Source organism: Panthera tigris, chromosome B2, assembly GCF_018350195.1.
Source record: "Panthera tigris isolate Pti1 chromosome B2, P.tigris_Pti1_mat1.1, whole genome shotgun sequence".
In the NCBI taxonomy this organism is placed as follows: domain Eukaryota; kingdom Metazoa; phylum Chordata; class Mammalia; order Carnivora; family Felidae; genus Panthera; species Panthera tigris.
Window position 1 is genome coordinate 68,016,470 of NC_056664.1, and position 14,289 is coordinate 68,030,758.

The 14,289-nt window shown below is 36.0% G+C and overlaps 1 protein-coding gene across 7 annotated transcripts in view; it reads left to right on the forward strand.

Annotated features, from left to right (window-relative positions):
* Positions 1-14,289, forward strand: part of MYO6 (myosin VI) — a 143,253-nt gene that overhangs the window by 108,446 nt on the left and 20,518 nt on the right. For all 7 annotated transcript variants that reach the window (XM_042986692.1, XM_042986693.1, XM_042986695.1 and 4 more), the window contains 6 exons: positions 180-273; positions 6,660-6,790; positions 6,886-6,963; positions 9,003-9,132; positions 10,963-11,053; positions 12,195-12,345. In XM_042986692.1, coding sequence (XP_042842626.1) covers positions 180-273; positions 6,660-6,790; positions 6,886-6,963; positions 9,003-9,132; positions 10,963-11,053; positions 12,195-12,345 — 675 coding nt within the window. The remainder of the gene's footprint in view (positions 1-179; positions 274-6,659; positions 6,791-6,885; positions 6,964-9,002; positions 9,133-10,962; positions 11,054-12,194; positions 12,346-14,289) is intronic.

Sequence of the window (14,289 nt, forward strand, 5' to 3'; positions counted from 1 at the left end):
AATTCATTCCAAGCTTGAAATTTTGAAAGTATGCTAATTAAGTTTTAGATTCTTTAGTGATTATTTTAAAAGAGGTTCAGATATTAATGTTAACATGCTTGATAGTTACTGATTTTCATAGAAATAGAAAAATAAGAATGCTTATTGTATTGTCTTAAAAAGTATCTTTATTCTCCTAGGGTGCAAGCTTTATTCGTTGTATCAAACCTAACTTAAAGATGACAAGCCACCACTTTGAAGGTGCCCAGATTTTGTCTCAACTTCAATGTTCAGGTATTTTCATATATATATATTTTTAAATTTTTTTTTAATGTTTATTTATTTTTGAGACAGACAGGGCATGAACGGGGGAGGGTTAGAGAGAGAGAGACACACAGAATCTGAAGCAGGCTCCAGGCTCTGAGCTGTCAGCACAGAGCCCAACGCGGGCTTCAAACCCACAGACTGTGAGATCATGACCTGAGCCGAAGTCGGAGGCTCAACCGACTGAGCCACCCAGGCACTCCTAGGTATTTTCATATTTTTATAATTTATATCCATGTGTGTTGGGAATGTTTTTAAACCAGTCACAGCTATCTTGATTGTTTTTAAGTACAGTAAGATTTTTATTTTCTATTTCCTTAAATTATAAGAAAAGCATGGCTAGCAAGTTATTTTAGCAAATTGGGATATAGTTTATTGTGAAATAAAGCAACTTTACAGCATTGAAGTAAAATTTATGAAAACTCTTTAACTGCAAACCTAGATGTCCCTTAAGTAGGTTTTTTTTTTTTTTTTTAAGTTTATTTATTTATTTTGAGAGAGTGAGAGAGCATGAGTGGGAGAGGAGCAGAGAGTGAGGGAGAGTTAGAGAGAATCCCAAGCAGGCTCCATGCTTCATGCTGACCTGAAGCAGGGCTTGACCTTATGAAACTTGAGATTATGACCTGAGCCAAAATCAAGAGTCAGACACTTAATGGACTGAGCCACCCAGGCCTTCTCGGGCTGGCAGTAGTTCATTTCTCATTCCTTAAATAGCTGGGTCAGGAGGTGGGTTTTGGTGTCCTTGCTCTCACTCCACTGCTTACAAAAAAATGAAAACACAATGCCCTTGGCTGCTGCAGAACTTCTGTGCATTTGGCTAAACTATCACTCTCCACCTTTCACCTGCCACCTTCTAACTTTGCTCAGTCATAGAAGTCTTAGGCACAAGGCTCACTGTTTTTCCTGTACTGCATGCCCATCTTCTCTCCACACCCATGCTACGCCTCCTGTCTCCCAGGGCATGAGTCCTCTACTTGGCTTTTGCTCCATCCCAAATTTGTGATACTTCCTTAAGCTCTCTGGTCTTTCTTACTCCTTATTTTGCTCCTCTCAAAGTCAGATTCATTATAAAGCTAGGGTCACTTAAGCTTCAGCGTCCCTCATTTAGATGAGCTCCTTTGAAAGCCCTGTACCTGCTTTTATATTCTTTTGTATTTTGTAATTTTGTACTTTTTTCTTAAATTACAATTGTATAAGCTTTAGGCAAACCCACCCTGCTCTCTCCAGATCTCTGAAGCTCTGCCAATAGACAGCCTCAGCTTCTTACTAGAAGATGGAAAGCTTCACCTGTGTGCTACCAAACACTGCTACCTACCTGCATAACCTTCCCTTTTGCTAAGAAGGTGGAAGTGCCTCTCTTCCAAGTTGAGACTATAGTTCTTTGGAATCATCCCTTCCTACTTTCTTTTGAATCTTCAATATCGATTATTTGTATTGAATCATTCCCTTTGAGGTAGTCTCTCTCACTACCATTTAAACATGTGGAGTCTTAATCTTAATTTCCTCTGACCCACATTCCCTTCCAGCTATTTCCTTATCTCTAGCCTCACTGTTTATTCTATAGTTTGTCCTTTTCTGTCCAAGAATAGCCTATATTTTTGCTTTCTCAGTTTCTTGCCTTCCACTCACTCTCTAACCCAAGATAATTCAGCTTTCACCTTGATCAGTCCAACAGAGTACTTCCTTTTCTTTTTTTCAAGTTGTTTTTGAGAGAGAGGGAGAGAGCAAGAACACGAGCAGGGAGGGGCAGAGAGGGAAAGAGAGAATCCCAAGCAGGCTTCATCCTGTCATTGCGAAGCCTGATGTGGGACCCCAACTCACAAACTATGAGATCATGACCTGAGCTGAAATCAAGAGTTAGCTGCCCAACCAACTAAGCCACCCAGGTGCTCCACAACAAAATAATTCTTGATAAGGTCACCTGAGATTTACCTGATCCTAAATCAGATATTCCTTTTTCAGTCCTCATCTTAGTGGACATTGACATTTGACTTGATTGGGCCCATTAATGTATCCTTTCCTTGGCTCCTGAATCAGAGCATGTCCCTGATTTTCTTTTTTTTTCTTTTTTTGTTTTTGTTTTTAGTATTTATTTATTTTTGAGAGAGAGAGAGAGACAGAGCTGGAGAGGAGCAGATAGAGAGAGCGAGACAGAGGATCCAAAGGAGGCTTCATGCTGATAGCAGGGAGCCTGATTTGGAGCTCGAATTCATGACCTGAACTGAAGTCTAACACTTAACAGACTGAGCCACCCAGGTGCTCCCTGCTTTTCTTTTTAATTTTCTGGAAATTCTCAACTCCTCTGCAGGGTCTTCTTTTCTCTGGGTAGTGTTTGTTAGAGTTTTTCACGCTTTGGTTTAGGCCTGTTTCTTTCTCACTCTTCCCAGTGCTGTTTGATATAACTTTCCATGTTGATAGAAATATTTTATATCTGTGTTGTGCAATATGGTAGATGCCTCTGGCTGTTGAGCACTTGACATGTGGCTAGTATGACTTAGGTACTGATTTTTAAATTTAATTTTAATTTTTAAAAATTTAAATAGTCACATGTGGCTAGTGCAACTGCAAACCATGTAGCTAGTGGGTGCCATATTGCACAGCATAGTTATGTATTCTCTGTCCCCACTGCCTGATGTGACCTCCTAAATAGTCTTTGTCCCCCCCCCCCCCAGATTTATCAAAATATAACTGACTTATAACATAAAGGCAAGGTGTACAACATGTTGATTTGATATACTTCTGTATGTAAAATGATTATCCCCATAGCATTTGCTAACAGTCTCATCAGATCCCGTAATTACCAGTTCTCTTTTGTGGTGAGAATATTTAAGATCTGCTCTGCTGGCAAACAGTGAGTCTTAGTACTCCCAATCCAAGCTATCACCATCTTTCACCAGGCTTTTTGCTGTAGCTTCCTAAGTATTCTCCTTGCATCTGCTCCGTCTGTTCTTCACATATATCCAGAATTGTTGCTTTACAACTCAAGTCTGATCACATCTTTTTACTGCTCAAAATGCTGTAATGGCTTCTGAGTATTATTAGGGGAAAGAGTAAAATCCTAGTAGCTTATGAGGCCCCAAAGGTCTGGCCCATGTGTTCCTAGCTCCATCTCTCTCTCCTCTCTCTCTCCTCTCTGTGCTCCAGACATGCTGGCCTTTGTTTGGTTCCTTAAGTTCTCCATATTCCCTCCTGTCACAAGGCCTGTGCACATACTGCTTCCTCTGAGACGCTCTTGACTGACTTTTGTCTTCATCTTTCATTTCTACGCTTGATTGTCCTTTCCTTGTGAAAGCCTTTATTGATATCCTTAACAGAAAGAGGGGTCTGAGTAAAGAGTGCTGAGCACCTTCATTTTAGCCATAAATTATATATAGATTTGTGCAATCATGTAATTTTTTTCTCTAACCTATAAATCTCTCAAGGGCAGAAACAGTGTCTGTTTTGGCTTGCACATTTATCCCAGCCTCTGAGCAGTGCAGAGCTTATACTAGACTTAGTAAATATTTGTTGAATGAAATGCACGGTCTGGCACATGTGAAGACTTTTTGTTAATAATTTTAACAAATACTGTAATGTTAAATAATTCATGTCTGCCATATTCGTACATATGGATGTATTTTTGTGATATTTTCTTCAGATAGTTTTTATTTTGAGTTTGACTCCTTTCTCATTTAAATTTCTTTTCATGGTTTGTTTAGCCTAATACAATAAATCATTTATTTCCTAAATGAGCATCCAGTGTCCTGGCAAGTCAAGCATGTTTACATTTAGCTATATAGACTTTTAAATTGGTAGAGTGTGGGGTTATAGATGCTTTAGCTAGGATTTATCTTTCAGTTAAGCAGTGTATTTCAATATGCTAAGATGTGTTGGCAGTTTAGTAGATGACACCAATTCATAGTAGTTTGACTTTTTTTTTAAAGTAATAATAATAGTAAAATAATATAGAACTGGTTCTAATCATGTGGCTAGGTAATGAGGAAAATGAAAAAACAAAACACCCCAATAACCAGTAGAAATAAAAATACTTATGAAGCTTTGTAAAATAAAGACATTTAAGATTTGAATTCTGGATTACCTTTCTGTTTTCATTATTTTTTTCTGATTTAAGAAGAATTAATTGATTTAGGACTTCTTTTACTAAAGTTACTATCTTCTGATCAGCCAACACCAGGGCAAAGTAGGGGAAGGTAAGAGAAGGCAGGTGTTCTTCCTCTGTAACCTTGGGGCTGTGCTGCCTGTCTCTGGCAGCAAAGAGGATTCTGAATATAACCAGCCAGACTGCACCAATAAGCCCTTCACCAGTCACACTTCTAGAAGGAAGAGTACTTGGTTTGGTGACATTTTTTTTTTTTTAAGTGTTGAAAGGTCTTTAGAGTAAATTAGCTTCAAGTGCTGAGAAAGCAGCCCTAGGCTTGGTAATTTGTTAAGCTTCATGAAATTCTTTTTCAAAAAAAAATTTTTTTAACGTGTATTTATTTTTGAGAGAAAGAGACAGAGCATGAGAGAGAGAGGGAGATACAGAACTGGAAGCAGGCTCCAGGCTCCGAGCTTTCAGCACAGAGCCTGACGTGGGGCTTGAGCCCCTGAGCGGTGAGATCATGACCTGAGCCGAAGTCAGGTGCCCAACCGACTTAGCCTCCCAGGCGCCCCGAAGCTTCATGAAATTCTTAATGAACTTTTGTAAGTTCATATGTTGTCTTCAGCTACAGAGCAAGCTAGGGGACTCAGAGGTGGCACATGTGTACGTTCCCAAGGGTACTTGTTTATTTGATACACATGGGCAAGAATTGTAATAATACTAGCCAAATCTTTTATTTCTTGAGCGGAGCCTAGAACTAACTAGATTTAGTTTTAGAGATTTCTTTCCTTAGGAATGATTGCCTTTATGTGCTTCGTTAATTAGTATTAAAAATTATAATAGTTATATAGTTGACTCTAAGAAAAAATCAAATAGTACACAATAATAATAACTAAAAAGTCTTCTCAGGTGTGATGACTTAGTTTTGTGTCTTGGGTATATTTTTTGTATTGGTTAAATAAAGCTTTGCCCATTCTTGTAAATTAATACACCATATTCTGCCATATGGTTGTAATATCATTTAATTCATTGATATTTAAATTATTTCTGTATTTTTTTCTATTTCAGCGATCCAGTGGACATGTGTGCATTCTCAATGTGTATTTTTGTCCACATGTGTGACAAGTTGTAGGATAGATTCATAGAAGTAGAAGTAGAAAGTACTGAGTCAAGAGGATAAATATTTCCAAATTGCCATCCAAAATTGTTGCACTGGTTTACTTTCCCACCAGTAGTATATGTGTGTGTTTTCTTACACTTTGAGTACTATTGGTCAACTTTGAGTACTATTGGTGTTTTATATCTTTGCCAGTCTGATAGGTTAAAATTCAGTCTGACTCTCTAGAAAAGATATCTTTCCTGTGAGATTATTTTTAAAATAACAATCCACTTATTTAAAAATAATATATTTTGTAGTTTCATTTTGCCAATTTAAATTTTTGACCACCAGGAATTTATTTTGGTATAAGGAGTGAGGAGGGATCCGGCGTCCAGTGTTAACATTTGTTTTCTAAATGGCTAGCCATTTGTCTTAACGCTTTGTTGAATAATCTTATTATCTCCATTGATATGAAAGTCTCAGGGAGTGAAATACAGGCCTTTTTGTAAATAAAAGTCCTGGCATTATCTACAATTGTTGAACCTTTCCCTGACTATGTATGCTTTTCCTGATGTGAAAATTTCATACTGACTCAAGGCTCAAATTAGACGTACTAGAGTTATACTGAAAATAGATACTCCTTCTATAGACTCTTTACCCCAATAGACTAGCTTCTTTGAGAGGTGAGTGAACAGGGATCTTTATAGTGAAATACTGAGCTCCCCTTTCTTTCTCTTTTGCCTTGTATAAGCTTGAGTGAGAACTTGGGGCTACTTCTTAGAGACTGTATTAGGAATCTTTTTAAAAAATTAACCTCAGGACTTAGAAAGTGAATTAATGCAGGCCTTTACCTCCTATACTGTTGATTGTGACATAGGTTTTTAGCAGAAAAAAGATACAAACTAGATTTGAGCTTTCTAGAGACTAGTAGTTTGTGCCCTAGAAAATGATTAGTCCTGCTGGTTTTAGATGAAATTTGCTACAATAGTTTTAGGTGGTGGGTAAGTTGGTACATATTGAGTATGGACATGATAGTCCCTATGTAATATTTCTTTGCTGATGATTCGTATAAATTGCCCCTTTCTAAACATTAATTTATAAAATTGATCATTCACAAGTTATTTTTGGACTTAGGTGCAGAGATTGGCAGTAATTTGTGTTTGTTTATGAATCTAGGTATGGTGTCTGTTTTGGACTTAATGCAGGGTGGTTTCCCATCACGAGCTTCCTTTCATGAACTCTACAACATGTATAAAAAGTATATGCCAGATAAACTTGCAAGATTAGATCCAAGACTGTTTTGCAAGGTATGAATACTGCCTAAATTGAAATTTCTTAGCTATGAACTGTCTTTCTTGCTAACTACTATTTGGCATTTAACTTTTGAACTTTTATTTTTCAGGCTCTTTTTAAAGCTTTAGGCTTGAATGAAATTGACTACAAGTTTGGGTTAACAAAAGTATTTTTTCGGCCTGGCAAGGTAAGTATATTTGTATTTTAAAGTTTAACATGATGAATATGGATAGTTGGAGTCAAGGCATGTTTTGAAGTGTTTAGTAATTTTTATTATTCATGAATCATATGAGTTATCAGTAATAGTATGCATATGTGTGTGTGTGTGTGTGTGTGTGTGTGTACACAGTTTCTCTACTTGTTAGAAGTTTACAATGTGTACTACTCTGTATAAGTTTTACAGTTTTTATTTCACATTTGGAAGTACTGGAGTCAGAGCATTGTTTAATTGGATTTTTTTGCTTAAATAAGGATTAACCAGAAAATGTTTATGTTTTTAAAAAGTTGAAACATTTTCTAAAACATATTAATTCAGTCTTCAATAATTAAAAATTTCACAGTACTTTTGAGTCTTCATTGTAAGAAAAAGTTCTATTAGAGTATAAATAGATGTTTAAGGTACAGGAAATTGGACTGAGGTTTGTACCAACTTCTTTCAAATCTTTGAATGAATGTGTAAATACTTTTGTAGGTGACATAATTTTAGGCTAACCCATAGTTTTTGTATTTATAGATTGTTGTACTAGGTTATAAGACTGAGTTATAGAATATTTCATAACGTGTGTACAAAACAAATACCTAAATGTTATTCACAATCTGTTCATAACATGTTCACCATTCCTGACTTCATTAATATTGAGTGAATAATTGCATCCTCATAATTTTAAACACAACTCTTATTATATAATAGCCAACCATATTTGTTTGACTTCGCAGTATCATTAATAAATATCTCTAGGGGCGCCTGGGTGGCGCAGTCGGTTGAGCGTCCGACCTCGGCTCAGGTCACGATCTCGCGGTCCGTGAGTTCGAGCCCCGCGTCGGGCTCTGGGCTGATGGCTCAGAGCCTGGAGCCTGCTTCCGATTCTGTGTCTCCCTCTCTCTCTGCCCCTCCCCCATTCATGCTCTGTCTCTCTCTGCCTCAAAAATAAATAAAAACGTTAAAAAAAAAATTAAAAAAAAAAAATATCTCTAGTGCCGTGAAGACTAGATTAATGATAGTAATAAATCTGATTTCACATTTTTGAGCATGAGATAAAAACCTATGTAATGCATTACCAATGTATGCATTTCCATTTCGAATATTTTTACTGCAGAGAACCCATACCATTTCTTATAAAAGAAAAAAATTAAAAATGTATATTCATGGTTGGCTTAGCTATATAATCATACATATTTATCATAAACCCGACATTTCTCTTATTTCAGGGCTATAGTAATAATTTTAGAATTAGTAGCCTGAGAAAACACTTGGTCTTATTTTGCCCCCAGAAAAATTAATTAGATATGTTGAAAGCACAAGGCAAGTTTTCAAAGATCTTTAATCTTGTTATGTTACCTTTAACTTAATTTTGATTATAAGAAGCCATTTATTGATAGGTGTGTGACATCCTCAATATATTATAGTGAGATATTTAATAAAGGATAGAAATCATTTTATAATTTGGTGGTAAATTATGGAAATAATGGATTTTATTTTTTAGTAACCTCATGGCCGTTTTATTTGAGTTGTCTGTCTCTTAGTAGCAATTTTTATATCTGACCAAAATAGGGATGGAAGTTGGGAGAGTGAGAACAGTATAGTGGTACCTGACATTATATAGCTGATCTTCACTTGTCAGAAGCTGTATACAGATATCAGAGTATGTGGATGAGCCAGTTCAGAAACAGCCCTTAATTTCACTCTTTTCTAAGTAAAACCTTTTTGCCAATTGTCTGTAATGGTCATTTAAGATTTTTTCTACTTTTATTGTTAAATTTGCTAACTAGCAATGAGTAAGCCCTGATTACCCCTCTGGAAAAGGATGCTGATGGGAGAGGAAGGCAGCAAAATACAACTGGATATGTTTGAATTTGCTCTGTACTCTCTTGAGACTTGGGTCTGTTATTGGATTGTGATAATTTCTAGAAAGTTAGATACTAGCTTTGACTTTAGTATTTTGTATCTCTCTGTGTGTTCAAACACATTTTCTTTTGATACTGCTGCTAAATTATTTTATTTCCTAGTTTGCAGAATTTGATCAGATTATGAAGTCTGACCCTGACCATTTAGCAGAACTCGTTAAAAGAGTCAATCACTGGCTTGTCTGCAGTCGCTGGAAGAAAGTTCAGTGGTGCTCCCTCTCAGTCATCAAATGTAGGTGTTTTCTATCATACCAAGATCTGTAATTACTTTGGAAATGAGTCGGTTTGTGGAATGTTATAAAGTCTGGTGAGTGACGGGCCACAGGGACCACGTTACTTATTCAGGCTGTACGTAACACTTGGCATGTACTATACATGGTAAATTATTATTTGTGGACTTCTAAAAAAATATTTTTTATGTGTGATATTTATCTTCTTTATCCAAATGTGTTATGGGAAAATTAATTTCACCGTGTCCTAAACAAAACAGAAACAGAACTCAGTCTTGATTCCTCCCGCTCTCCCTACATGACCCCCCCAGTCTCTCAGACTTAAGCCAGAACTTTTCTCTTTCCACCTGCATGGCTTCACCGGTACACACACCAGAAATTTCAAGATTGTAATGGTGTCTCTCCCTTTTTGTCCCTGAAATCTTGCCAGTGAACACATCCTATTGATTCTTCCTCCAAGTGCTGTGCATTCTTTGCTCTTTATTGCCAGGGACTTAGTGGAGCCCCACTTCCCCACTCACATGTTAGCTTCGGTAGCTCCCAAACCGAGTTTCCTTGGCTTCCCAGGAGTTCTCTTCCTAGAGGTCCTCTCTAAACTAAAGCCTTTTATTAAGGCTTTCCTTTAATACAGGGCAAAGTCTTAGAATGTCTTTTATTAAGGCTTTCCTTTGATGTAGGGCAAAATCTTAGAATGTCTTTCAAGACCCTGTGAAACGGGGTTTCAGCTTCCCTTTCCAAACCTCTTCTCCTGCCACTGCTCATTCAGACCCTGTTCTCTCTGACACACTGGACTGAGCTGCTACTTCGTGTGTGTCTCTAGGTCATAGTAACTATTTGTGTCTAAAACAAGGGTTAGGGGCAGAATGTTTTTGGGTTACCTGAGGGTTTATGGCAAATATTTAATTGTATAGAATTATTGTCAGTAACTTGATTAAATTTACAGCTGCCCCTCCCTTCTCCCTACTCACCAGTGCTAGGCACCCAAAAAGGATTCAGTAAGGTGTACTTTATTAAAAGAAAAATAAAATTCCTTTGACTTAATGGAAAGGAAATCTGCAAACAAGGATTATTATTGAGGTTTTTTTGTTAGACAATTGTGCGTATAGATAAAAAGAAAACTACAATAAAAAAGATGACAAAAGCTCTTTTTCCCATAGTTTCCAAGTAAAATATAGACACATTTGTCACTGTGGTTTAATGCTTTCAGCTTTATAGTTGCATTATGATGGAAAATACATTGTATGTAAATTATCTATGCTATACCAGTTGTTTGTGGACTGTGTTCTGCAGTGGTGAAGTTGGTAACCAGACAGGATCTTTGAAGGATGTTAATAGGGAAGCTCTGAAAAAAAGGTTCAAAGGTCAGATTAGTGTAAGATGTTCTGGGTAACTGAAGTTAAAAAGGTTTCTTTACTGTAGGGCTCTCAGAGGCTTTACTTTGTATGTTCACAGTGCATCTTCTGAAGGAGGTATAGCATATAGCTTTTTGTAAATTTATTTGACAAGTGAATCCTTCTTTCAAGACATACCTGTTAACATTTAATAGACCAGTATTGCCTAGGACAGTTTGGGAAGCAATAGTGTGACATAATAAGGAAATAGTATGTTTAAGGTGTAAACCTAGCCACATACATGATGTACTTTTTGTTTTAACAAGTGTAAGGAATTACAGAAATATTAAACTTCCCGATGTTGATGTCTGGTCTAATGTGTTTGTTAAGATTTCATGTTTCCTGAAAATTGCTGTGTGGAAATGAGTGGTTTTTAAGAATATTATATGCCTGATTTAAACTGAATAATTTTCTGTCATTGTATTTTCCTCTCATATGTAGTGAAAAACAAAATAAAATATCGAGCTGAAGCCTGCATTAAAATGCAAAAAACTATTAGAATGTGGCTTTGCAAAAGGAGACACAAACCTCGGTAAGATGAATAGTGCCTTGTTAGGATGAGCACTTGGTGTTATATGTGAGTGATGAATTCCACACCTGAAACCAATTTTACCATGTACGTTAACTAACTAGAATTTAAATAAAAATTTGAAATAAAAAATACAGGGGCCCCTGGGTGGCTCAGTCTGTTAAATGTCCGACTTCAGCTCAGGTCATGATCTTGCGGTTTGTGAGTTTGAGCCTCGCATCGGGCTCTGTTGCTGACAGATCAGAGCCTGGAGCCTGCTTCAGATTCTATGTCTCCCTCTCTCTCTGCCCCTCTTCCACTCACACTCTCTCTCTCTCTCATTCAAAAATAAAAATAAACATTAAAAAAAATAGTGCCTAAAGAACCTTATTAAACCTATTTACCCTAATATAAAATGGCTATAAGGTCAATGAAGAGCAGTTTGGATACTTACAGAGGTTTCTCCTTACTAATGTTCTTTGTAAAAAGATGTATTAGTCTGTTATTTTATATTATGTATTTGAAATTAATTAACTAATTATTTCATTATTTAATTACTTGCCTTACTCTACAAAAGGATTTGAAGTAGCTTACAAAAATGAAAATACTATAAAAGGTTGAAATAAATGGCTAAAAGAAGCTCTTTTATTCTAATTATTTTAGTGACTTGAGTTTCTTGATAAATGACAAATTGGCGTTGTTTTTATTATTTTTTTATTTTTTTGGCATTGTTTTTAAAAAATGTCACCATAATTCTCAAGATTATTATAGGAATTATATTGTCTCACTGTTTAGTCTTTTTATTTAGTCTTTTTATTTGAGTCTTATTTAGACTTTTTAAACTTAGAGGCCTGTATAACTGTTAATCCTTAAATCTCATCAAAGTGATTAGATAACTCTTCTAACTTCTTCTATAATTTGAATTCTGAAATTTTTCATGTAATAAAGAAGGCTAAAATACAGGCATCAGTGTCATTCACACCCATATTTATTTCTTTTTTACTTTCAACAAGAGATCTAAAAAAGAGAATCCTAGATAATATGAAAACAGAAGTGAAATACCCTATTTATAGCAAGATGTTTATTTGGCATTTTATTAAGATGAAAAATCTATGCATGGCATTGAGTGGTGAAATTAAACCCTGATGAAGTATTATGTTTACAGCATCGATGGACTGGTTAAGGTCGGCACACTGAAAAAACGACTCGATAAATTTAATGAAGTAGTAAATGCATTGAAAGATGGAAAACCAGAGGTGAATAAACAGGTCAAGGACCTTGAAATTTCTATTGATGCTTTAATGGCCAAAATTAAGGTATGGAATTTTGATCCAAATGACTGACTTTTTAAACAATTTAATATACTTTGTGGTTCATATTGAATTGTATAGAAAGGTGTCCTTTTTTTTAAAGATACAAAACGTTACACATGTTGAGTCTCAGTGATGGCAAATGATGACCATTGTATTGTTCTATGTTTGAAAATTTTTATAGCGAAAAAATAAGACAGTTTTTATGCAATTTCATCTTTTGTTAGGAAAGCCCCCTCCCAAATAGTAATTAAAATACTGTACTCTGTTGGTAAGCTTTTGAGTAATCATCACTGAGAGAGGATTCATGCAGATTATTTTAATTTGTTTCATGTTTTTTACCTTCAGAAACTAATTTTCAAATTATAAAAGTAATGTAATATTATGGAAAATGTGGAGAAAACCACCAAAAAACCCTTAACCCCAGACAGTAACACATTCAGCTGTTACACTGTTGCATAGTCAGTCACCTTCCAGGCGTTTTTTAGAGGCACATATGCTTGTAAAGTTCTCACAATTTAATTTTGTGTCCTTATTGTTATGTTATATGCCTTGTCCCTGTCATTACATTATATAGGCTGTATCATGAACTACTTAAGTGTTTTAAACTTAGCAATTAATTTCCCCCCAAGTTTTTTTACAGAAAAAAATGGGGCCTCTTTTTTTGTATTGATTTTCATTTATTTAAGTACCAGAGGGATTGAAAATGTTTTCTATATGCTTGCTTGTTAATTATAGTACATCTGTTTCTTCAAGCCTATTCTGTTATATTTTAGGGTCTTAATGTTTTTCTTATCCATAAGTCAGTGTATTGATGTGGGCTATAATATCTTAAAGCAAGCACATATTTTCTGCAGATATTTTAAGTAGACAGTGGCAAATCTTGGAGGGAGAATGGAGAAAGGAGCTCAAGAGAAGAATGAAAATGCTTTGGATAAACTTAACTGATTTTACAAATCTGTCAGTAGCCATTTCTCTGTATGTGGTTTTATCTCAACATCAACCCAGCTGCAATTTTTGGAGGCTCACTTAGGAAAATCATCCAACAATTTTGGGTGTATTTAATAATTTCTTAAATATTCTCTTGGTATGAGTCCTTTTACTTATTAAAGAATAGTAAACAAATCAAAACCACACTGAGATACCACCTCACGCCGGTCAGAGCGGCTAAAATGCACAACTCAGGAGTCTATAGATGCTGGAGAGGATGTGGAGAAACGGGAACCCTCTTGCACTGTTGGTGGGAATGCAAACTGGTGCAGCCGCTCTGGAAAACAGTGTGGAGGTTCCTCAAAAAATTAAAAATAGATCTACCCTATGACCCAGAAATAGCACTGCTAGGAATTTACCCAAGGGATACAGGAGTGCTGATGCATAGGGGCACTTGTACCCCAATGTTTATAGCAACACTTTGAACAATAGCCAAATTTCAACAAGAGCCTAAATGTCCATCAACTGATGAACGGATAAAGAAGATGTGGTTTATATATACAATGGAATACTACTTGGTAATGAGAAAGAATGAAATCTGGCCATTTGCAGCAACGTGGATGGAACTGGAGGGTATTATACTAAGTGAAATAAGTCAGGCAGAGAAAGACATACCATATGTTTTCACTTATATGTGGATCCTGAGAAACTTAACAGAAGACCATGGGGGAGGGGAAGGGGAAAAAGAAAGTTACAGAGAGGGAGGGAGGCAAAGCATAAGAGACTCTTCAATACTCAGAACAAACTGAGGGCTGATGGGGGGTGGGAGGGAGGGGAAAGTGGGTGATGCGCATTGAGGAGGGCACCTGTTGGGATGAGCACTGGTTGTTGTATGGAAACCAATTTGACAATAAATTATACTTAATAGAAAAAAAATAAAATAAAAGACATCCATATCTATTGAAAAAGAATAGTAAACAAAAGCAAAATTAACAAATCATTCCTTAAAACATAATTTTC